This window comes from Canis lupus, chromosome 6 (assembly GCF_011100685.1).
Source record: "Canis lupus familiaris isolate Mischka breed German Shepherd chromosome 6, alternate assembly UU_Cfam_GSD_1.0, whole genome shotgun sequence".
In the NCBI taxonomy this organism is placed as follows: domain Eukaryota; kingdom Metazoa; phylum Chordata; class Mammalia; order Carnivora; family Canidae; genus Canis; species Canis lupus.
This window is the reverse complement of record NC_049227.1, coordinates 75920842-75947574: the sequence shown is the minus strand read 5'-3', so window position 1 is coordinate 75947574 and position 26733 is coordinate 75920842. Positions and strand designations below refer to the sequence as shown.

The window sequence follows — 26733 nt, the reverse complement described above, 5'->3', positions numbered from 1 at the left end:
GGAGGTCTAGATACATGCATGTCCAATATTTGCTCCTACCCTATCATTTTCAGTTATATGAACCAATAAATGCCTTTGGGCTTAAGCTAGTTTGCAGTTGAAGCTTAAGCTTTGGGCTTAAGCTAGTATGAGTTCCACTTATAATGGCAAGAATCATTACTAATACAATATAGGAATAGAAAACCTTATTTGCCATAACCATACTTTGGGAGACTGCTATTTTTTAAGCACTTTTGCTTTGCTTCTCTATTCCTTTTTTTTTTTTTTTGGACTATGTAAATGTAATTTGTAATTTATCTTCTGCAATAACACAATATAGGCAGATATATTTTAAATTCTATTTGTTGCAAAATTAATGCCTTTTTAGAAAATATTTTTAAACTCACATTTATCTAACAAAGTAAAAAAACCCACACATTTTTTTTTTCTTTAAGATTTTATTTATTTGAGAGACAGAGTACAAGCAAGGGGGAGAGAGAGAGAATCTCCAGTAGACTTCTCTGAGCACAGAGCCCTGACATGGGGCTCAATCTCATGACCCTGAGATCATTACCTGAGCCAAAATCAATGTTGGATGCTTAATCAACTAAGCCAGCCACACATCACTGATTCTCTTTAACAAAAAAAATAAGTCAATACTTTTTTTTCTCATCTCCATTTTTGTTTCACTAATTCAATCAGGAGTTATAAACCTTTTTCTTATCCTTCATAGAATACATGTCTTTTAAATTTTGAAGTAAAAGATTTTTTTGGAACTTTGTTCTCAAGACTCTAATCATATTTGCTATGATTATTAGGCTTCATCTATGGTATATTTAACTGTTTTCAATGTTCATTCTCAAACTTTTTCTGATACAACTTCTCCTTTCTTGGGTTAATCATGTAAATTCATCTCTTATGATCTGGGATACTTCTTTAAATAATACTTTTCAGGAATGCTAGCATGGGGTTACTCTATTTTCTAGAATGTTACTGTATTTTTCACAAAGGAATACTTACCTAGAAAGAATTCTACAGAAGATCTAATATTGGAGAGATCTGAAGCCAATTTGATATTCATTTGTTAAATAATAATCTGTGTTCTTTACTTGTATATATATAGAATTCTTCATTAAATTTCAAAATATCACTAAGATACACATATTCTCTTTTCATTAATTTTCCCTGGAACACATTATGAGCTCTGACTTTGGAGTCTAAACTAAGTTTAGATCAAAAATGTCTTCTTCTTTACTTATAGCTTTGAGTATTGCCTCTGATCCACTTATTCTGTTTTATTCTCTGGAAATATATACTACTCATAAGATGAAATCTTTTTTTTTTTCATAAGATGAAATCTATACAAGTGTAGCTTCACTATTTATAGCTTATCTCTCATTCTTTTAATTTTTCTTCTTTCCACTACAGTCTGTTTTCAAACGAATTTTTTATTTCATTCAATTTCCTATACCATTAGGACTTTATTTAACAGTATCTTCAGGATACTTATAATGACACTTCTTGTATAATGAGTATTTTTCGAAGACAACCAATTGATTTTTTTTTTTCTGTTCATCCATCCTGAAATGAAAATGTATTCAAATCTATTCTGGGAAAGGACAATCAGACTGCTCCCACTTTCCTCTCAATTCATTCAAAAAATGAACAGCAGAAACCTTTTCTAAACTCTGAAGCAAAAAGAACAAGCTGATATTTAAGTATTTCCCTGTAAGACTCTATTCTAATACTACAGATAAAACAAAGAAAATCAAACATTTGAGAGAGAGTTGCTGCATGGAAATCAAAGAAGAATGGTGCAAGACATATTCTTAAAAGTACAAAACATCATTGAAAGAAATACCTGAATAAGTGGAAAGACAATCCTGAGTTTGTGGATTAAATACTGGTAAAATGACAGTACTTCTAAAAATAGTCTTTTATTTATTTATTTACTTATTTATTTATTTATTTATTTATGATAGTCACACAGAGAGAGAGAGAGGCAGAGACACAGGCAGAGGGAGAAGCAGGCTCCATGCACCGGGAGCCCGACGTGGGATTCGAACCGGGGTCTCCAGGATCGCGCCCTGGGCCAAAGGCAGGCGCTAAACCGCTGCGCCACCGAGGGTTCCCTAGTCTATAATTTCAAAACTCTCTCCATCAAAATTCCCAACTGGCTTTTTTGAAGAAACTGACAAGATGATCCTAAATTTCATATAAAAATTCAGGGATCCCTGGGTGGCGCAGCGGTTTAGCGCCTGCCTTTGGCCCAGGGCGCGATCCTGGAGACCCGGGATCGAATCCCACATCGGGCTCCCGGTGCATGGAGCCTGCTTCTCCCTCTGCCTGTGTCTCTGCCTCTCTCTCTCTGTGTGTGACTATCATAAATAAAATAAATAAAAAAAAAATTAAAAAAAAAAATTCAAAGTACCCAAACTATCCAAAACACTCTTGAAATAGAACAAAGTTGGAAGACTTACACATCCCAAATTCAAAACTTACTACAAAACCACAGTAATCAACACAGCATGTACTCATGAAAAGACAGACCTATATATCAATGGATCAATCATACTATGCACAAAAATTAATTCAAAATAAATCATGAACTTAAATGTATGAGCTAAAACTATAAAACTCTTAGGAAAAACAAAACAAAGGAGTAAGCCTTTGTGACTTGGATTAGGTAACGATTTTTCAATATTTTTATTTATTTTTATTTATTTATGATAGTCACAGAGAGAGAGAGAGAGAAAGAGGCAGAGACACAGGCAGAGGGAGAAGCAGGCTCCATGCACCGGGAGCTCAACGTGGGATTCGATCCTGGGTCTCCAGGATCGCGCCCTGGGCCAAAGGCAGGCGCCAAACCGCTGAGCCACCCAGGGATCCCGGTAACGATTTTTCAGATACACCAAAAGCACAAAAGCAATAATAAACTGGCCTTCATCAAAATTAAAATATGCTGCAAAGAATGGCATCAGAAAAGTGAAAAGAGAACCCAGAGGGGAAAATATTTCGCAAATTATATGTTTGATAATATCCAGAATATATAAAGAACTTGATGTAATGAGGACTGGGTGTTATATGCAACAGATGAATAACTGAACTCTACATCTGACACTAATATATACTATATGTTAACTAATTGAATTTAAATAAGTTTAAAAAAAAAGAACTCTTAAAACTAAATAATAATCTGAAAAATCCCAATTTAAAAATAGGAAATGATCTGAATAGCTTTTTCTCTAAAGAAGATATACAAATGGCCAATAAGTCCACAAAAAGATGCTTAAAATCATATAGCCATTAAGGAAATACAAGTCAAAACTACAATGAGATACCACTCCATACTCATTAGGATGGCTATAACAAAAAAGACTTAACACAAGTGTTGGCAAGGATGGGAAACCAAAATAAAACCTCATACAAAGTAAAATACTGTAGCTACTTTGGAAAACAGTTTGGCAGTTCTTCAAAATGGTAAACACAGTTACTACATGACCTAGCCAAGCTATATACCCAAGAAAATGAAAACATGTCCACACAAAAACTTACAAATGTTCATATGAGCATTATTCATAATAGTCAAAAAGTAGAAAAACCTCTAATGTCTATTAATTGATGAATATATAAGTAAAATGAGGTACATCCATGCAATGGAACATTATTTGGCAATAGAAAGGAACAAAATTCTGATATATGCTACAACGTGGCTGAACCTTGAAGACAATGTGCTAAGTGGAAGAACCCAGTCATAAAGACCACATACTGTGTGATTCCACGTATAGGATATTAGTGGCTGTCTATGGCTGAATGAAATGGGGGGAAGGGTCAGAAGTGAAAGGTAAAGGGTACAGGATGTCTTTTTAGGGTAATGAAAATGTTCTCAAATTGTGGTAATGGCTACACAACTCTGAATACAACTTTGAATACTTTTTTTAACTGTACAGCTTAAATGGTTCAAATGTATGGTATGTGAATTATATCACAATAAAGCTGTTTAAGATAAACAGAAGATAAGTAGGGGATAAAGTTGCTAGAATTGCAGCAAGTATTCATGCTCCTAATAATTTTAAAAGCAAAAGTCTTCCTTACAAAAGCCTTTGTACTGGCTACACAACTTATTTATTAGGCGGGGCACCTGGCTGGCTCAGTCTGAAGAGCATGCAATTCTTGATCTCGGGGTTGTGAGTTCAAGCCCCACCTTGGGGATGGAGATTACAAAAAAATAAACTAAAATAAATATAATAACTCAGGTTAATCCAGCCGTGGACTAAAAAATAAACTTTCTTGCCCACTTGCTTCTTTGGTATGAATTTTTCTACTCAATAAGGTACTAGGAATAGTTTTTGGGTTTTTTTTTCTTTTTTTTTTGATACAGCTATGTTCTTAAGAAGAGCAATAAATGAAGGCAAAAGGAAAGGTGGGCTTGCTGTAGGGCACAAACTTCCCCCTGCCATCTATTTCCTATATGTATAAAGGGAGGGAGAGAGAGAATCCCAATCCTAAGCAAGATCTATGCCTAGACTCCAGGCTCGATCCCACCACCCTGAGATCACGACCCAAGAGTCCAGACACCCAACCGACTGGGCCACTCAACCACCCATCTGTTTCCCATATTAGACACATTCTCATCCTCTAATTCAGAGACATGACATAAATAAAGTTTTAATAGTACATAACGAGGTGCTGTTTATCAATTGTTAATGGCTACTTTCATGCAACAGATGATACAACCTGTAAGCTTGTATTTACTAAATCCTAGCTTTAAAAAAAATTTTAATTGAAGTATAGTTGACATACAATGTTACATTAGTTTCAAGTGTGTAACAGTGATTCAACAACTCTATAACTATCCTGCCCTTTAATTATGTTGCAGACCCCTGCTGTAATCAGTAAGGATTGCATGTCATATTGCATTGCTTCTAGGATAGAACGCCTGTCAGTCAATATAACTTCTATATATAATCACATATTAACTGTTATTAAAACTTCTCTCATAATCTAGTTTACTTGATTCTAGAGTCATTATTGTACCTTACTGTCAAGTTAGGAGAGAAGTTCGAATGTTCTGCTCTTTCAACATTTTACCCAGAGGTAAAAATCCATTCATTTTCACTTAATACTTAACTCAGTATTACCAAGTTCTAGGCATAGTGCTAGATATGAAAGATTCAACTATTTTTTTAAAGATCTTATTTATTTATTCATGAGAGAGAGAGAGAGGCAGAGACACAGGCAGAGGGAGAAGCAGGCTCCATACAGGGAGCCCAACACGGGACTCAATCCCGGGTCTCCAGGATCACGCCCTGGGCAGAAGAAGGTGGCGCTAAACCGCTCAGCCACCCGGGCTGCCCAAAAGATTCAACTCTAAACAAGCTAGAAATAACTTTTGTCCTCATGGAACTAATAGTCACAAAACAGAAAAATAAGACAAAATAGATTGTGATAGGTGTTCGGAAAAATGACCTTAAGCTAAGACCAAAAATAATAAAAGACATTACTTTCTGATTCTCCAGGCAGTCTTCTAATTCTTCTCATTATCTTTCTAATGAGATAATGTTTAAAATGAGATCTTAAAAAGGAGCAGGAACTAAGAAATCAAAGGATGAGAAGAAAAGCATTACAGTCAAGAGACCAGAAATAACCTGTCAGATTCCAGGAACTGAAAGAAAACAACTATGGCCAGAACAAAGAAAAAAAGAGAGATTTGTACAACATTGTATCAGAGAAGCAGGCAAGGGCCGAATCATGTGGGGCTCTATAGATCATGTGGGGCTCTTTAACACGGTAAGAAATATGAACTTACTTTTAAGTAGAGAAGACATTAAAGAATTTTGAACAAGGAAATGACATGATACGAGTTACATTTCAAGATCACTCTCACTACATTTAGAGAATGGAATGGAAGGGGACATAGACTAGTTAAGAGTCTGGTGTAATATTCCAGGGAAAAGATAATAAAAATTGGTCTCAAAGTGGTGGTAGAGCCCAATCAGTGGAGACAGAAAGTAGAATGATTCAAAATAACCTGTGAGTTCGATATGTATAGGTAGGAGGAGGAGGTGAGACAAATGACCCCAATGACTGAGGCTTGAGCAGCCAGGTGAATAATGATGTGATTTAATAAATGGCTGGGTGGCCGGATGGGAGGGTATAAGGTAGAAAATAATAACATTTGAGCAAAAAATTTTGAAATATCTGAGATTCCCAAGTGGAGATGATTATAAAGTCTGGGAACTCCAAGAAGTCTGGATTAGAGATAAAAATTTGACAGCAAAAAAAAAAAAAGAGAGAGAGAGAGAGAGACATTTAAAATCAAATCTCTAAATTTGCAAATACTCATTTTTTTCCCCTAACATTGTAAAAGGTAATAATAGTGGTCTGTCTTCACTTCTCTATCTTCCAGGAGAAAATTTAAAAGGACCATGTTCTAAATGGTGACAATGGTAACAAGAAAACAAGGAATTGGTAACACCAGTTGATGTCAAGAAGGATAACTAAGTGGGTGAAGATGAGTGGGAGGAAAGCTTTTTTTTTAAATAGGCCTCATGCTAGTGTGGCGTTCTGGGGGGCCAAAACTTAGGACTCTAAAATCAAGACCTGAGCTGAGATTACAGTCAGAAGCTTAACCCATGAGCCACTCAGGTACCCTGGGAAAGAAACTATTTTTATAATGTATCTTTTACATCTTTTTATAATTTTGTCATATGTGAATGTAATAACTTCTCAAAAACTTAAATTAAGAATCCACCAAAGTCTAGACAGAGCCACTAGGTAAAGAAAGCAGGCCTTTATATACCTAGATTATTACTGTTTTCTTAAACCCTCAAGGAATATATAGATGAAAGGGTGGGGCGTTTGGGTGGCTCAGTCCGTTAAGTTTCCAAAATTTTTTTTAAGATTTTATTTATTTATTCATGAAAGACACACACACATGGACAGAGGCAGAGACACAGGCAGAGGGAGAAGCAGGCTCCATGCAGGGAGCCCAACACAGGACTTGATCCTGGGTCTCCAGGATCACACCCTGGGCCAAAGGCGGTGCTAAACCACTGAGCCACTGGGGCTGCCCAATTCCCAACTCTTGATTTCAGCTCAGGTCATGATCTCAGGGTTGTGAAATTAAGCCCCAAGTCAGGCTCTGCACTGGTGTGGAGTCTGCTTGAGATTCTCTCTCCCTCTTCTTCTGCCCTCTCACCAAAAAATAAAACAAATAAAATATAATTTGGAAAAAAAGAAAGGGCAAAATCACTGGTATCTACTGAAGCAAATTAAAATTACTGTAATTTTACAAAGTCAAATTAATCACATTTTCAAAAGATTTATGAACTAGAAATGACTTTGTGTTCAACTACTCAATCCTCATTTTACAGGTAAGTACATAATCAGAAATACACATAATTAATGATACTGAATATTACGCTTTGATTTCAATATTTTAAATATAAATCAGCATGATTTTCTTCATCATTCTTCTCCTACTCCTCTAGCCAACACTGGATTTACTATACTGGCCAAGTATACCATGAAACTAAGTGCTCAGATGTCCCAGTTATACATCTACTATTCCCTCATTTTTCTTTTTCTTTTTTTTTAAAGATCTTATTTATTTGACACAGAGAGAGAGAAGGAGTGTGCGTGCAAGCAGGGAGAGGGGCGAGGGAGAGAGAGAGCAGGCTCCCCACTGAGCAGAGAGCCTGACCAGCATGGGCTCAGTCCCAGGACCATGGGGCTCAATTGCAGGACATGGGGCTCGATCGCAGGACCATGGGGCTCGATCCCAGGACTGTAGGATCAGGACCCAAGCAGAAAGCAGATGCTTAACCAACTGAGCCACCCAGTCACGACATTCCCTCAGTTTTCTAAGATCTCAATCTGCTGCTTAAGCTAATTTGTTACATAAAAGATACTAAAAACTTAAAATAACCTGCCAACTTTCCACAATGTAGTTTTTAAATCTGAAATCACATGCCTCGGTTCTAATTTGGTAAATAAAATGAATTCTGTTCTGTCAAATGAACAAAAAATATTCCAGTAACATTGAGACCACTGCATTGCTGAAGTATGCAAATTATCAACCAAAAGGCTGGATTTACAGGGCATCTATTATATATGCCCACACTATCCTATATACTTTATAAACCTTATCTTACCCCAACACCCTCTGAGACAAATATTATTCCTATTTCACAGGTAAGAAAAATAAAGCTAACAATAATTATGTAATTTCCTAAAATTATATATCTAGAAATGTGTGAGTCCTGACTCTAAAATCTGTATGCTTTTTACTAGACCAATAGTTTTCAAACTTTTTGGTCTCAAGACCCCTTTTATACTCTTAAGAATTATTAAAGATCTTTTATATGGATTGTTTATATGGACACATCTATTGATATTTACCATATTAGAAATTAAAATTACATGTTGTAAAACTTTATTAATTTTAGTTACAATAACTCCATTACATATCAGTATGTATTTTTTATGAAAAAAACTGCATTTCCCAAAACAAAAATAAATGACGGGAGTATGCTATTTTAAGCTCTTTAATTAAAAATTAAAATAATAAAAAAATAATAAAAAAAATTAAAATAAATTTATTTAATGTCTGGCTTAATAGACAGCTAACCTTTTATAATTATTTTTGCATTCAATCATGTGTAAATTTTACTTTGAAGTATATGAAGAAAATCTAGATTCAGAAGATACACAGTTGAAAAAAAGGAATAGTATTTTAATGGCGCTTTTAAATAATTGTAGATGTTCTTTACTACAACAAAACTAAGTGGTGATTTCTTAAAGGTTAGCTGCAATGTGAAATTTAAAACCGTGTCAATAAACTTTTTGTATTGAGTACACTGAAACACACTGGTTTCTTTTGTACTATATACAAATATATACTTTTTTTTTTTTTAGATTTTTATTTATTCAAGAGAGACACAGAGAGGCAGAGACACAGGCAGAGGGAGAAGCAGGCTTTCTGTGGGGAGTCCCCCAGATGTGGGACTCGATCCCAGGACCCCGGGGTCACACCCTAGGCAGAAGGCAGACACTCCACCTCTGAGCTACCCAGGCGTCCCTCTTGCACTTTAAATAGATCTTTTATGGATGCATGATTTTGGAACATCATACACTGATCATGTGAAAAATACAAGTTAATGGAGTTATGCAGATCTTCCAAATGTCAACACATTTCATTATACCAAAAAAAACAAAACAAAAAAAAATCACATTTGGTAATATCACCAATCTGACCAGAGAAGTCTTTAAATACTGGGAAGCTGTCATACTCAGTGACAGAAGCGGTCAAACTTAAGAGTGACAAAGACGAGTTTCCCAAATTCTAATTTTTTATTCAAAGCTTGAATTTTTTAATTGGTAACAAATACTACCAATTATTTTCTGTGAAGTCACAGGCTCATTTCATTCCTTTTCCAGAAAATTTCTGCCAACTATCCAAATTGGAATAGCCATAGTTTGTCTGTAAGCTGTTCTTCCAAGTAAAAATAGTGTTCCATGACAAAAGCTACTGGTTTGGCTTACAACTCAAACAACTACACAAGTGTTTTCCCTTCAACATGCAGAACAACATCATGCAAAATCTACATTATGTCAGAAAGAATATCAAAAAGATATGTACTTGAGATTAAAACTTAATAAAAGTAATCATTTCACAAGTTGCATCATAGACATTAAGAGAAACTGGCTTTTTTTTATTTTTCTTTTTTAAACTACAAGTATGTGGTAGTGAATGTGCAATGAATACCAGCAGTTTCAGTGCCTTGATTCGTACTCAGGTTCCAACAATTTTGCCCACCACCGCTTTTGAACCATCAGCAAAAATGTCAGCATGGTGAAAAAGGCAAGTAATGACTTTATAAAAATAGTTCTGATATCACCTGCCCCTAAGTAGGGAGAAAACAGAAAATTCTAAGTACTAGAACCAACACAGCTCCAACTTCTACCGACACCTTTCAAGTTCCATCCAAGCAAGCAGTATAAACAGAATTTTTGTATTTTTCTCTCATAAACAGTACTATACTACTACAACCATACACACATAATATTACATCCATCACAGACTCCTAACCAGCTCTACTTATTATTTCCAAAGTTACCCCTACTTTTAACAGCACATTAAACTAACCCTTGCCCATCCAAGTTTCTGCTTCATATGGCAGCCAGACTGAGTCTTCTAAAATCAGATCACCGTTACTCCTCTGCTCAAAACCCTGACTTCCTATTTTGCTCAGAGTGAAACCCCAAATCCTTAACACTGGTCTGCAAAAGTTCCACATGCTTATACTCACTGCTACCTCTCAAATCTCCTATCTCCTACCACTCCCCCCGCCCCATACCAACCACACTTGGCCTTCCTTCTACCCCCTTGAACATGGTACCTTTACATTTGTATTCTCTGTCTGAAACTCTGGTCTGCCAGATATCTGCTCCTTAATTTTTTTTAGGTAACTGAATTTCTCTTATCCTTGATGTCTTCCCTGACCCTGACCTCAACAAAATACTACTTTACTTCCCCTCCCCTGTAATCCCAGCACTCTCTATTCTCCTTACCTGGCTTTATTTCACTCTATGATAGTTATCATTATCAGTCATACTACATATTTATTAGATTATTACTTATCTTCTTGCATTAGAATAAGCTCCATGAGAACAAGGACTCTGACCACTTTGTTCACTGCTGTAACCCCTGCACCTAAAACACTTTCACATATTAGGAGCTCAGTATGTATCTGTTAAATGAAGCAATGAATGAACAAAGAAAAGAAAAAAATAACTATAAAGAGCCATGAGAATAGTGTTAAAATCTCTTTTAACTCTCCAAAAAAGCATTCCATCCCAGAACAATGCAGGTCTCCACATGATTCTCTATGAAAGCCAACCAAAGGGTATGTACATGCTTAAGAGGATATTCAACACAGCACACGTGGTTTTATAGAATTCAGTGTAGTGCTGAGTAAGAGAGCACATGCATTAACATGACTGATAAATATCTACAGCCAAGAATCCAAATACACTAAACCAAGTCACACCAGTAGATGAAAGATGACTTGTAGGAGAGTCAAATACACCTAATCCTTTAGTACACTGACAGGCAGGATAAATTCAAGTACCAGATAAAACCTCAACTGAAGTACTATTTAAACCTCAAGGACAAGAATGTCTTCTGCTGAAAGGTACTTAACACCACAAGTGAGAATAAGGTATTGCTATCAATGGATATTACTATTATATTAGCTTTCAGAGTTAAAATGGTTTCAAGTACAGTCTTCCATTTGAGACTATAATGCCTCAAGAAGTAGATACTGTTATATCTGCTTTTTTTCAGTAATTAAGTAAATAGCATAATTTCATAAAAAACCAGTTTGCAGAAAAGCATGGTCCCAAAGTTAGATCTAATTCCAAATATAGAGACAGCCTTCTAGTTTTGCAGGCATCTTCAGGATTTCAACAGGAGCAACAGCCTTAAGAATAGATGAAGTTCATCTAAGTCACACAGTTAAATCTCTATATTCTGATAACAAACACCATCCATAATTTTCACAGAGGAAATAGACCTTTTCTCTTTCCCTTACCCCATTTTACACACTTCAGTATTGCTCCAAAACTGATCTTCCATCTATCTCCCAATGAAATAAATAGTATGTAAACAAGAACACACTGTTTGTCTGCCGAGCCCCCACTCAATTTTTAAGGAACTATGCCTATTTTCCAGAACCCAAAGCATCCTGCCAATTACACTATACTCTGCATTAGATTTCTATGACTCAAGAATGACATCAAATTGGGACAGACTGCCTAGTATTCAATTCTTCAAGGAGTCCTCCAGAATTCTCCTGCCTTACTGAGGATGCAAAGAACACAACGTGGTCAATAACTGCTCATTTGTTTCTTTTTTTTTTTGCCAAAGTTGAAAGGTCAGAGTTCCAGCTCCCATTATAGCTCAATACAGGAAAGGAGAGAAGAGGATTCCTCCCACCTTCTTATGAGATAGCTCTGCAGGTGTGTTCACATCACAATTCAAAGTGTGAAGTCACATTCTAATACTTACAGTGACGCCATCAGGAAACAGCAACTTAAGCCAAGTACAGTCCTACTCTGTCGGGAGATGCACATGGGAGAAGAGGTGAGAGGAAGGTCATGTCAATGGTGGTAAAGATCGACTGAATCAACACTGAGAGATCAGTGAAGTGACAGATTTCACCACCAAACTCCGCTCATACCACCAAGTGAAGGTGCGTGACACGTTAATGGATTATCTTGAGCCTCCAGAAACGACTTCGCTTTTTTCCTAAGACAAACTGAGGTCTGCCTTTCAAAACCAAAGTCCAGAAAAACCACAAAATGTGAGGAGAAAAATACAAAACCATTTCTGTTCTTTTAAGGATGTGCCATCATTGTAACCCTCTTGGCCAAAATTGTTCATCTAAGGCTTAATTCAAGATTTTTTTTGCCATGCAAAGTGTAGCTCTATAGTCGCTACTCAGATGCAAAATGCATCACCCATCATAAAGATTTTAGTGACGAACACAAATCAGAGAAAATAATATCAAAAAGAAATTTAAAGATTTACATAGAATAAGCCAAAATAAATCTACCACATGGGCACCAAACAGATTATGCTATTGCCTCAATTCTTAAACATATATTTTTAATCCTTCTGAAATTAAGATGTTTTAAAATCCCTGTCTGAAAAAATGTGCCAGCCACCAGCAGAGACACAATACAGGTTAACCATTTCATTACCATTCCCTTGAGTTACCAACATTGGCAGCAATACTCTCAATTAAAATATAATTTAGATTTGAAATTTCTAATCACTGTGTGAAACAGCCACATAAAGATTAAGCTACAATTCAGTAAAAATGAAAATTAACTATATAGAGAAGATGGCTTGTCATATGCCAGGCAATATAATTAAAGGCAGTAGAAATCTACTGCCAAATCTCTCAGAATACATCAGAAATTGTTCATATCTAGGAAAGGCTGGTTTAAGCAATTCATGTATCAAGGACTTTCATCACTCTGGTATCTAAAAGCTTCTGATTAATGTCCAAGAGAAAGTACTTTACGTGTAAGGATATTTAACTCAAGGGGAAAAACAAAATTACATGTTTAACAAATAAGAAGTGCAGTCAAAATGAAGAAAATTTCTATATGCCGAATAAGCATTCTCAATTCTAAAGGTGCTAAAGAAGTAAAACTCATTACCATGAATTTTCAAAAACAGCATGTCACCACGATACTTTAACTACCAATGGCAAAAGTGACTGAGAAAAATTTTTACAATGTGAAAAAAGGCTCAGACTTAAACTTTAATTCTATACTAAAGAAAAAATAGGGGCACCTCGGGTGGGTCAGCAGTTTAGCGCTGCCTTCAGCCCACGGCATGATCCTGGAGACCCCGGATTGAGTCCCGCATCAGGCTCTCTTGCATGGAGCCTGCTTCTCCCTCTGCCTATGTCTCTGCCTCTGTGTGTGTGTGTGTGTGTGTGTGTGTGTGTGTGTCATGAATAAATAAATAAAATCTTTAAAAAAATAAAAAATAAAAAATAGTATTTAACTAAAGACACACTAAAGATATAAAGTTTAATAAATTTGTGTACATTTAATGTAATTTATCTTTTTTCCTTACCCCCAAAATTGCTTTTACTATATATATATGTATATAATAAGTCATAATCACTTGGCATATCTAAACACAATATATTCATGATGTTATATCTATTACTGTATTCAACTTATATTTCAAAGATATGTTTGGATCCAGATATAGTATTCCTCAAAATAACTGATGACTCAGAAAAAGCAATTCATAGTCAACCAACACTTTACCACAAAAGAAAAAGCTCAATCTTTACTCCTATTCAAGTCAGTAATTTGTAAAATACACATACACACGCACTCCAAAAAAAAGTTCATCGAATCAGAGATCACTGGAAACTGAAAGAATGAATAGCGAGCTAAACAGTGACCAAATTAAGATTCAATAAGCTTTCTAGTGAAGTAGGATAAAGGATCAAAAATAATAAGATAAAATATAATAAATGTAAAGTTCTGTTTGAGGTAAAAAAAAAAAACTCCAAGAAGGGATAGAAAAGAGAGATCCAATCACCTGAGAAAAAGCAGTATTAAAAAAATCAACATATTCTTGCTTTGTATTATTTAATGTGTGCTTCTTAGTAGTACACATTACTAAATGTATATTGCTTAGAGCAATAGAGCCTCCTTTTTGTCTTTACTTATGAGACAACTAAAGTTAGTCCTGAGCACCATCCTCAAAGGGAAGAATTAACAAACTGAGTTTCACTAAAAGAAGATGATTAAGATTTTCATTTATTTAACACATGTATATAGCATTTACTCTTTCATGGGCCATCTAAGCAAGCACTTTATAAACCATGCCACAGGAGGAATGGATACAGAAGTTAAGACTGTTTAACCTAACAATAAGAATGTGATAGCTCTTGTCAAATATCTAAAGGGCTATCATGTGGATGAGGTGGCCCAGTTATTTGTACCATCACATAAAAAAAGAAAGAACAAACAAGAGTGAGAGATTTGGGCTCTACAGAAAAACTCTGAAAGTTGTCCAATGGCAAAATAAGGCTATTATAAAGACTAAATGAGAAAAAATATATTTAAGAATCTTGTTGTAAATTACCACATTACACATTAATAGAATCTAATTCTGTGCAGTATAGTGGGTCCTGATCAACAGAAATATTTACAGAGGCTGACCATGGACTTTGGAGTACCAGCTCTTAGTTCAGCTCCTACCTTTGCAATTTATACCAAGTATGAAACTTTAGCAAAGTTTCCTTGCATCTCTAGGTTTCACTTACCTGACCTTTAAAAGAAGGATAAAACAATCTGCTATGCATGGTCATTGTGAGAATTAAATGTGATAATGTAGGTAGCATTTAGCATAGTGTTGACACACTCAGTAAATTGTATTCATGATGATGATAGTCATCATCATGATGCTGTAGAAGGAATCTCTCTGATGAATATACAACTATGTGGTATGATGTGCTATGACTGTATGGTTCTGCTATGCACCCGTATGAGTGTATGAATCTGCTATGCACTTATGTTATAACAATCCAGATATAATAGCTTGTATTTAAATGTCTGGTGACTTAAAAAGCATTTATCTTTTGTAATGTGAAGGAAAAAATATTCTTAAAATCTAAATAAAGTATCCAGGTTAGTAAAATATGAGAAATAAAAGTAATGTAATGTAATGGAGAAATTATGTGGCCACAGGGGGTTCCGGAGATGAGAATATATAACGCAGGAGAAAACCAATTACGCTTTCCAAAGGTACGTGAACCACTGGTTACAATCATCAGAAATACCAACAATACAAGGGCAGCTAAGTACAATGCAAACACTTGGTATATCAAGGCAATTTAAAAAGTGAAGTCAAGTGGACAAAGGACAAGAGCGTAAGGGATTTCGGATTCTAATTACTTTGAACAGAATTTGTATTTTAACAAATCAATTTCTAAATGCTGGATTACAGAATATGGAAGCCCAATAACACTATAATTTAGTATTTTCCGTGACGAACCAAGAAGATCAATTGTAACATACTATACTATCATACTTTGTCAGTCATATTCATCCATCTCTTCTTTCAAAGGAAATTAATGCTCAAAAAGAAACTTTAATCTGTTTTCACGGATATTTCAAGGTAAGTATTTTAAATTTATACACACACAAACACACACACACACACCCCTACTCTGAAGGCCAAGTCCAAAAAACTTCCTAATTAAGTGATGAATAACCTGAAGCTATAACGCATCTCCTATAAAAGCTGTTTCTCAAAGGGTTAGTATATAATTACCACCAACAAACAATATTATGCTTGTTGCAACAACAGTAAAAGGATTAAGTAAATGTAGGAATGAAAAACTAGGTGCAGCTTTCAGGTATTTTTTGAGGATCTGAATCCTGATAAATGCCAGTGATATTATTACAGTATTATAAATTCAGATACAAGTGTCGTTGTTAGAGAATTACACAACCAGTAGAAATCTTATTCTTTTTTTTAATCTCATTTTCGCCCTTATTTTAGATAAGAAACCCAAAGTCCAATGGAATTAAGGGAGCTTATTCCTCAAGCAAGCATTTCGTTAATGTGTTATGTGTTATTTTGAACACTGAGTTGAGCGTATTCTAATTAAATGTGTGCCATAGTCATGTTCATTTAAAAGCATAGTTATCAACAATATTTGTCAACTACCCAATTTAAAATGGCTTATTAGATGCTGACAACATCAGGGTTCACATTCATTTTCATTAATAAATGTCCTGGTGGGGCAGCCTGGGTTGCTCAAAGATGAGCATCTGCCTTCCTCCCAGGGCCTGGTCCTGGGGACCCCGGATCGAGTCCCACGTCGGGCTCCCTGCATAGAGCCTACTTCTCTCTCTCTCTCTGTCCCATGAATAAATAAATAAAATATTTTTTAAATAAATAAATAAATGTCCTGTTGCTTAGAGGTCAACTCAATCACATTGTTTGTAAAACTAAAGGAACAAAAAATTCAGCTCCCGAGTTACGGCAAAAAGTAGAAATACGGCCCTTGAATAATAAATGGTACTCTATTTTGTCATATCGGTTATGATGAAGTCACTACGAAAAATCATAGTACGGTTCTTAGTCACAGCCCTGTCAAGGTGAAACATTATTATCAGCAATTACGAAAAACACACAAAACGCTCAACACTCTACTCCAACAAAATTTCAGGGGCTTGCTCCAGGTATCAGATGCCCATCAACTTCTACAGTGTGGCTTAGTTCCATACAAATGGTCTACACTTTGCATTTAAGAGGGAAATCAGTTCGATACAAAGTGTCTACACTTTACCTTTAAGATGGAGTCAAGTTCGATAGAAAGCTCGATAGAAAGTGTCTACACTTTACCTTTAAGGTGGAATCAAGTTCAATACAGAGTGTCTACACTTTGCATTTAAGATGGAATCCAGCTCAATACGGAGTGTCTACACCTTGCCTTTAGGATGGAATCCAGCTCGATACAGAGTGTCTACACTTTGCCTTTAGGATGGAATCCAGCTCAATACAAAGTGTCTACACTTTGCGTTTAGGATGGAATCCAGCTCGATACAGTGTCCACACCTTGCCTTTAGGATGGAATCGAGTTCGATACAAAGTGTGTACACTTTGCCTTTAGGATGGAATCGAGTTCGATACAAAGTGTGTACACTTTACATTTAAGATGGAATCCAGCTCGATAGAGTGTCTACACTTTGCCTTTAGGATGGAATGCAGCTCGATAGTGTCTACACTTTGCCTTTAGGATGGAATCCAGCTCGATACAGAGTGTCTACACTTTACCTTTAGGATGGAATCCAGCTCAATACAAAGTGTCTACACTTTGCGTTTAGGATGGAATCCAGCTCGATACAGTGTCCACACCTTGCCTTTAGGATGGAATCGAGTTCGATACAAAGTGTGTACACTTTGCCTTTAGGATGGAATCGAGTTCGATACAAAGTGTGTACACTTTACATTTAAGATGGAATCCAGCTCGATAGAGTGTCCACACTTTGCCTTTAGGATGGAATGCAGCTCGATAGTGTCTACACTTTGCCTTTAGGATGGAATCCAGCTCGATACAGAGTGTCTACACTTTACCTTTAGGATGGAATCCAGCTCGATACAGAGTGTCTACACTTTACCTTTAGGATGGAATCCAGCTCGATAGAGTGTCTACACTTTGCATTCCATCAGACACTTTGTATCGAACTAAGTTTCATGGAAGCGGCGGGGCGGGTCGGAGAAAAAGAGCAAGCAAGCAAGCAAGAAGCAGACAACCCGATGGCGGGTGGAAGTGAGCAGCGGTGCCCGCGGGGCCGGGTCGGGGTCGGGGCCGGGGCCGGGGCCGGGACCGGGCAATGAAGGGACGTGGGCCCTTTCCGGTGCCCGGGCGGGCGCGCGGAGGGCGGGAGGGCGGGAGCGCGGAGCCGCCGCGTCCGGTACACAAAGGAGGGGCCGCGCGTCAGTGCCCGGGGCGGCCGCGGGGGCCGGTCGGGGGCCGGTCGGTCGGGCCGGTCGGGGGGCCGGTCCCCGGGCGGCGGCGCGCGCTCACCGTGGTCATCCTTCTGGCCGATGCTGTGCGTGCGGATGAGGGACGACAGCCTCCGCACGTCCCCCTTGAAGACGCTCTCGTGCACCGGGAAGCGCGCGGGGCCGGGGCCTCCGTCGGCGGCGGCGGGCGGCGCGGGGAGGCCGGGGCCGGGGGCGGGGGCGGGCGCGGGCGCGGGCGCGGGCTTGGCGGGCAGCCGGTGGTGGTTGCTGAGGACCCGGGGGCCGGGCCTGCCGCCCTTGCCGCCGCCGGTCCTGCCGCCCGGGAAGGCGCCGCCGAGGGCCGCCGCCGCCTCGTCGTCCCCGGGCTCCAGCAGGTCGCCGTCGTCCTTGCTGGGCTTGCGGTCCCTCCGCAGCGAGCGGATCTTCTCCCCGGTCATCGCCGCCGGGGGCGCGGGGGGGCGCGGGGGGGCTGCCGGCGCGCGGCGGAGCAGGGGCTGCGGCGGCGCGGCGCGATCAGAGCGGCGGCCGGGGGCCCGCGGCGCAGCATGAACCCTCCGGGCGCCCGCGAGCCCGGGGCAGGCGCATGTCCCGGCGGAGGCACCGAGGGCCGCGCGCTCGCCGCGGGGGGGCTGGGGCTCGGGGGCCGCGACGCCGCCGCCGCCGCCGCCGCCGCCGCCGCCGCCGCCGCCTCACAGCGCGGAGCAGGGCACGGCCATCTTGCCCCGGCTCGTCTCGCGAGAGCTCCCGCGGGCGGAGGGAGGAAACACCGCGAGACGTGAGCGGCCGGCTCCCGCCCCGGGCCCGGGCTCCCGCGGCGCCTCCCCGGCCGCGTGTTTCCGCCCCGCGCTCGGCCCGCAGCGCGCCCCGCCGGCAGCCCGGGAGCCTCCAGCCGGGCCCGCGCCCCCCGCCCCCGCGACGCGCCGCCTCGGCCCCCCCGCAGGGACGGGCTGGGCCCCGCGGCCCCGGCTGCCCGCGCACCTGCGCCCGCCGCAGCGGCCTCCCCGGGGCTCGCGCAGGACGGGAGACGCCGCGCGACCGAGCCCGGCCCCGGGAGTCCTTGGCCTTGCGGCGGCCGGGCCCGGAGAGTCGCCGCGGGGATGCGCGGGGATGCGCGGGGCCGCCGGTTAGCGCCGCCCGCAGCCCAGGGCGTGACCCCGGGACCCGGGATGCCGTCCCGCGTCGGGCTCCCCGCACGGATCTGCTCCTCCCTCCGCCTGTGTCCCTGCCTCTCTCTCTCTCTCTCTCTTTCTCATGAATAAATAAAAATAATTTAAAAAAAAAAAAAAGGAAAAAGGAGAGTCCCCACGGTCTGCGGCGGCACCTAGGTCAATTGCAGGCAGGTGCCCCCCCCCCCCCCGACGGCGCCTGCGGAGGGCAGAGCACCACGGATGCCCCCGGATGCCGCCGGATGCCGCCGGATGCCAAGGTCACGTCCAACATCCCGCAGCTCTGGACCACACAGCCAAAGCCGTGGGGAGCCACAAGGGAGGAGAGCCAGGGAAATAACCCCAAGGTTTAGCTTCACCCCTTTCATCTCCAAAGCCGCATTTTACACGGGCAGGTGCTTTTCTCAAATCTCTTCTTCCTGAGGCCTTATTGCGACCTCATTGCCCTGCAAATAAATAAGGGGCGCGGGGGGGGGGGGGGGGGGGGGGGCGGGACCGGCCTGCATCCTGCCTGCAGCCCTCCCGGCCACTCCGGGTTTCACCTCCCGCGTTCCTTCACATCTATTCAAATCAAACTGTTTTTGCCTTTTTCTTTCTTCTTCTTTCTGGGGGGTCTGGGCGGGGCGGGGCGGGGGCTGGGCGGGCGGGGGGTTGGGGGGGGGGCGTGTGTCGGTTTTCGTGTGTCGTGCGTGTGTGAGGGGCGGTGGGGGAGGTGAGGGAGGGCTGGGGGCGTTGATGTTGGTGGTGTTCGGTGCGGTCGGTGGGCGTGTGGTGTCGGTCTTGGGAGGTAGGAGGGGGGGCGGGGCGGTCGTGGATGTGGTCTGATTTGTCGTTCTTTCTCTTTTCTGTTCTTTCTGTCTTTCTTCTTGTTCGTTTTCTTTTTCTGTTCTTTCTTTTGTTTCTTTTTTTTTCTTCTTTCTTTCTTTCTTTCTTTCTTTCTTTCTTTTTCCTTCTTTCTTTCTTTCCTTCTTTCTTTCTGTTCCAATTAAGTTCAGGCATTACCTAACCACCTCGAAGGATGCTCCTCAGAAAGCAAGAGAGGCCCAACATACACATACAGAAACCTCTTCCTGGTTGACCCCAAGGCTAGCAGCATGCTTGGCGCTTGACCTGCTGTTATCTCCACGTGAGATTATGTTTAAGCCTCACCCGACAGTTGGAAAAACCAGCCCGGTGCTTCAAAGCTGGAATGTAGCACGATCCAGTGATGGCAGGGCTAGAGAGATAGCAAAGGGCCCGGTCGCGAAGGACTTTGTATGTCTTCTCCAAAGTTTGGACTTTATCCCAAAAGAAATGGTTAGCCTTTGGGGCGTGTTGAATAGGGGAATGGCAACGTGAGATTTGCCCTTTTAGAAAAGTCACTCATTCACTCAGACTTTAGAAAAAGTATGTATGAAGAATAAATTACAGCGGGGCTGTTCTGGAGACAAGGAAACTCACAGACTATTGCAGTCATCCAAAAATAAGTGTGTCACTGACGGGGGCACCTGCCGGGGCGATCACAGGGTATTATACTGTATGTTGGCAGATCGGACTCCAATAAAAAAATATACAGAAATAAAAAAAATGTGTTAGTATATGCGTGTCAAACTGGCAAAACATACTTTACACAGAGTGAACAGTGGTTCTCTTTGGAAGATGAGATTGCTAAATCATGTATTTCTTACATTGCTTGAATATTTTTTACGAAGAGAAAGTATTCATTTTTATTAATCAGAAAAAAAATCTTTTTTTTTAAATATACAATGATTCAGATGAGAAATTATGAGAGCATCAGCCTGGTTAGTCAGTGATGCCACAGCAGGTGTTAAGAGTTAAAAAAAAAAAAAGTTCCAATTTAGCCATATCAAATTGAAGCTTCTTGTTGCTCACCTAGAAGCAGTTAGAGGACGTACATTTTGTATATTTTGAAATGACCCTAGAAGGCAGAGGTCTGAGTTAAGATTCAGGAGTTGTCACTACACAGTAATTGATGATCACAGACGTCTTTGAGTTCCCCAAGGAAGAGTAAGTAGTGTGAGAAATTAAGGTCCAGTCCAGTATAAAACACCAATATATAAAGGTTGTATATAAAAAGAGTGGCCAGGATCCTGTTATGATTAAAACCTACACCAAATAGTCTACCCATTACCTGAGAAGTATCTTATCACTGGATCCAGAATTTAAAAGTACCTTAGTAGTTTCCCTAGTAAAATCCAACATTGCAGACACCAAAAAGTAATATTCAGCCCTTATTTTTAGGGTTCAACAATATAATTAGTGAAAAATGATATAAAAATAGAAGGTTGTGGGCACTTGGGTGGCTCAGTTGGTTAAGCAACTTGCCTTCGGCTCAGGTCATGATCCCGGGGTCCTTAGGATTGAGCTTCCTCTCCTTCCATTGCTCCCTCTGCTTGTGCTCTCTCATTCTTTTTCAAACAAATAAACAGAATCTTAAAAAAAAAAAATATATATATATATATATATATGATCGCAATACATCGTGAAAAATTCAAGAATTGAAATTGTATGAGACCCTGACATCATACAGAGGAGGAAGTCATTAATTCTATCTGGAGGAAATGGAAGTCAGGTGATCAGGAAGTGTTTCTGGAGGGTAATTGTCTGAATTGGGCTTTCAAGAATGTACAAAGTTGACTAGTTGGGCACAGGGAAAAAGGTAACAATAATAATCCCAATAATACTAACTGTCATTTACTGAGAGCTTACCATGTGTCAGGCGTTGCTTCAAGTCAGTTTCAATACCTATTTAGTCTCACGACGCTATGAGGTACTTACTGTCCCCATTATACAGATGAAGCAACTGAGGCCCAGGAAGTGGTCATCCAGCTGATGAGCAGAAGCCAAAAGAATGGTATGCATAAGTGCAGCAGTGTATTTGAGAATCCCTGGAGCAGAGTATGTGACAGAGAAAGTGGGGGTAAATAGGACTAGGAAGGAAAGCTGGGGCTGCATCCTGAAGAGCCACTGTAAGCCCCTAGGACTGTACGTGCTAGGCAGTGGAGAGTTTGCAAAGGATTGCAAACACAGTCAAGACAGGATCACATTTAATCACCGTAATGTATAATCAACACACATTCCCAAGACGGGAGACTCTGCCAAACTTCCCGGCGTCGCCTCCTACCGCGTTGCCAAACTCATTCCTCATTCTAACCAAAACAATCTGCTGACAGTCCCTGATTCTCTGTCATGTTTCCATGCCTGTGCACATGATCTGCCATATGTCCCAAGCCCGTTTCTACTTCCGTCACCTACGTACCTCCTTCAGCCTGTCAAAATTAGCTTCAATTCTCTCTCGTCTCAGCACAGGTTTCTTTTCTTTTCTTTTTTTTTTAACTTGGCATAGAATTCAGGGGTCCAGGAAATTACCTTGAACCAAACGTCTAAATAAATGTTAGCACGTCTTTCTATTATGAATGTAGATCATGAACCACAAAAGTCTTAGCGGTTCTTGTGACTTTGCAACACAAGAAAACACAGCTATTTCTGTATCACATTATAGTTGCCATAGATATCTCAAAATGTTATTTACACTAATCACTACCTCAACCTTAAATGTTAATAATTATGTCCACTACTGGATCTTACTCCTTAATGAGTTAGTAAAGAAGCACATATCGTTACTGTAGTGAATTTTTGTTTTTAAAAGTATCTTAATAGCTGTTCCTTTGCAATCCAAGGTATTCTTTATGCATTTAAAAATATCATTCTGAAAATGGGCCCCTAGGCTTCCCCAGACCGCCAAAGAGGTCCACAGCACAAAAACAAAAGTTAGTACAAACTTCCAGTTATAAAATAAAAAAGTCACAAGGACGCATAGTACAGCATGGGCATATGGTCAAAACTATTATAACAATGTTGGATGACAAATGGTGGCTCCCCTTACTATGGCGATCACACAATAATGTGTAGAACTGTTGAATCACTATGTTGTGCACCTGAAATTAATATAGCATTGCATGTCATCTCTACTCCAATAATAATAAAAAAAAATTTTAAGTAACTCCTTTTTAGGAGTCTTTAATGACACCCTCTCTCTCCTTCTCTCCTATCCAGCACCCCACCATTTCTGAATTAGGTGTCCCTCCATTGCTTGCTTTCTGATTACCCATTTTAACTTTTGCATGCCTCCCTGATATATCTTGTCTGCTTTGTCAGCCAGTCCTCTGAGCTCTCTGAATACTAGAACTATGTTCACCATCGCTCTGTGCGCAGTGCCTTTCAGTTAAAGAATGAATGCTTAATAATTAAAAGCTGTTGAACTAATCGATCAATTAGAATGTAAACCCCAAAGTGTCTAAAATATGCCAAGGCAATTGTAAGCTAAATGATGAGATGCTAAATAAACAAATAATCCCAATGTGACTCCACCGAAGTTGACTACTACTCTCTTAGATTCTTATGGGAGACCCAAGAGTAAATATTTCATTTTGGATTGTTTTTCATTTACAAATAACAATAAATTCAGTTGAAACAGGCTTAAATCAAATGGATTTATTGATTTACATAATAGAAAGGGGCAGAGATACGTCTTCAAGAACGGCCTGGTCTAAACCGCATGTCAGTTTCTAGGTGACTCAAGGTGCTTGGAGGATGGTCCAGAGGCGGCTTCCACGGGGAACAAGACAGCTGCCAGCAGTAACGGGAGCCAGGTGCTCCCTCCTTCAGGTCCAGAGGGAGGGCCCACAACCACAGAAGTCTGGCAGTTGACACTCATTAAAGGACCCTGTCCAATCCCTGTATCCAGGAGAGCGTTTGGCTCAGGCCTGAGTTACCTAAACAAATCCCTGCAGGGGAGGTGGTTACCCTGATTAGTTTTGCCCAATAACCACTCATTTCTGAATCCAGAAAGTTGGGGATAAACCATCCCAAACTGCAAAAACTGTTTCATAATAGGAACTAGGTGGGAAAGATGATAGGGAGACAAAAACGAGCAGTTAGCAAAAATACTACATTCAGACTTAAAGTGAGATTTTCACTTGGAAAAAAAAAACTTGCCTCTTGTCATGGTGTCTTGAACTAAATAAAATGAAATAAAATATGATTTTCAATTATATCAATAAGTAGTGAGTGAATAACATCATCAAACAGCAAATTTATTTCTTTTTTTTTTTAAGATTTTACTTATTTATTCATGAGAGACACAGAGAGAGAGGCAGAGACACAGGCAGAGGGAGAAGCAGGCTCCATGCAGGGAGCCTGACACAGGACTCGATCCCAGGACCCCAGGACCACACCCTGGGCTGAAGGCAGGCGCTCAACCACTGAGCCACCCAGACATTCCAGCAAATTTATTTCTTATTCAAATGTTACTGAGATAGAATTCAATCCGACAATTCAAATTTGTAACTTGACTGTTGAGTCTACTAGATAATACAGCTACCTCTTTGTCCTACAGCCACCTCTTCTTAATTTCCCTCTTGGTGCGCCTAAGAATCCAAATAGTGGTCAATTGACTGACACCCAGCAATGACCAGAGAATTAAGCCTGATTCTCGGATTGAATTTTAGCATAAATGTATATATCTGTATCAGCTTTAGACAAAGCATCTGATCCTCATCCTAGTGTCTTAATTTAATAAAAGCAATCATATCACAGTATGAAATACAGAATGCACTGTACACAATAATAAAATCTCCCTGGTTGTATTTTATAAATGCATCAACAGACCTACAGCTAAGATTGGTGGTTAACTAATCTTACTCAATCCCCCTTACTTTGAATACTAATATATTTCTTATTTCTAATGCAAACATTAAAGCAAGTTCAGACTAGTCCTTTTTCCGCTCCTTCTCTGAAGACTTATATTTCATATTTTCACAATAATCTAAAGAATGATTTCCTACACTCCATATTGGTTGAGCTAGGTCTAGGAGACTTCTGGTTGGATGGGTGATACAGCTGCCTGGCTAATGAGGTTATCGTCTGGAGCATCCCCTGACAACATTCCTAACGGTGCACTGAAAATGAAAATAACAAACCACGTAGATCAATACCTTCCTTACACATTTTACATCCATCTCTCTAGGTCTCAGTATTTTCCTGTTTCCTCTCAATCTTCCCACTTCCTTTCTCTGAGGCAATGTTGGGCACTTTCTCTTTTTTTCCCTCCTATTTCTGATCAGGGATTATTAGTGATTTAGTCAGATCTCTCTTAAATAATCAGAAAAAAATCAGAGAGGCAGAGGTTGCCAAGGAAACCAGAGCCAATAGCTGTGGAAGTTCCAGAAGGAAGGAAGGAATTCCTCTGAGACAGATAAAACACACAGACTTATGCAGGAGAGAGAGGAAAGATGCCAAGAGCGTAATGAGAAAACAAGTCAATATGAGATGAATATGAAAAGATAACATTGTGCCATTTATAGGTGAGATTATTTTTAGATCACCAACAAGGGCTTGGAACAAGAGACAGTACAGGGACAGGATAGGAGTGGATTTTTCCCTAAAAGAGGCTAAGATGAAATAAGAGATTAAATGGAATGGATGGATCAGGGTCAGTACTTGTGTCCATGGCTTCCTGGTTCTGTTTTATTGCCTAGAATACATCCAGCTACATACCGTATCCATTAACCTAAATATTCCTCAAGATAACATCCAACTCAATATGTCCAATGTAAAGCTTATTTCCATGAGCAATCCCACTGGCAAACCTGTATATCACTTCCATCACTCTTAATTCCTCCCTCATTCAACCAGTTACTAAATCTTGACCTTTCTACCTTTCACATGGCTTTAAAATTGAACCATTTCTCTCGACTTTACAGTGACCATCGTTGGGTTCAGGTCACTATTGCTTAAAACTGCCTCCAAACTGTGGTGTCTCTGATTTCCATTTCCCTTTCATGCGTGCATGTGCAGAACCCCACATCCATTCACCCCTTGGACTGCCAGATTTATAAATACAATTATAGGACATTCGGTTAAATTTGAGTTTCAGATAAACAATTTTTGATGTAAGTAGTTCCAAATATTGCATTGGACTATATTGCAAATATCCATTCAATAATTGAAACATACTTATACTAAAAGATTACTGTTATCTGAAACTCAAGTTCACCTGCGTGTCCTACTATTGTATTTTATCAGGCAAACTTACTCACCTCTCATTTGTTTGTGTTATTTAGATTTATGTATGTAGTTAAAGTACGAATCTGAAAGTATCAGAATAATAACAGCAAATTCAGGATAGTGGTTTCTATGGAGCATGAAGGAAAGAAGTGCCTTCAGTTAAGTATTCATAAGGAAATTCCATCATAGACATATTTGTATTAAGCACATATTTCTAATTTTTGCTTTTAGGGTCCCCCCCCCTTTTAAAAGGTGTTTATGTTTCATTTCTTAAGCTTCGTGATGTATATACAGAATTTTTAATATTACCATGCTTTTTTGTGTGCATCAAATATTTATACTAAATATTTTTTAAATCTTCAATAGCCCTCTAGAAAAAGTCCAAAGAACTGAAAGCGGATTACAAACATCATCATGGTGTCATTGACTCTGTTTACC

General features: G+C 39.8%; 1 protein-coding gene and 1 long non-coding RNA gene across 2 annotated transcripts in view; one reads left to right on the top strand and one right to left on the bottom strand.

Annotated features, from left to right (window-relative positions):
• The window catches only part of ANKRD13C (ankyrin repeat domain 13C), an 85186-nt gene extending 66688 nt beyond the window's left edge, over positions 1–18498 (bottom strand). The window contains exon 1 of the mRNA XM_038541667.1: positions 18123–18498. Coding sequence (XP_038397595.1) covers positions 18123–18498 — 376 coding nt within the window. The remainder of the gene's footprint in view (positions 1–18122) is intronic.
• A 6960-nt stretch (positions 18499–25458) lies between these two features.
• The window catches only part of LOC111096539, a 28141-nt gene continuing 26866 nt past the window's right edge, over positions 25459–26733 (top strand). Inside the window, exon 1 of the long non-coding RNA XR_005360481.1 lies at positions 25459–25592. This is a non-coding gene — a long non-coding RNA (uncharacterized LOC111096539). The remainder of the gene's footprint in view (positions 25593–26733) is intronic.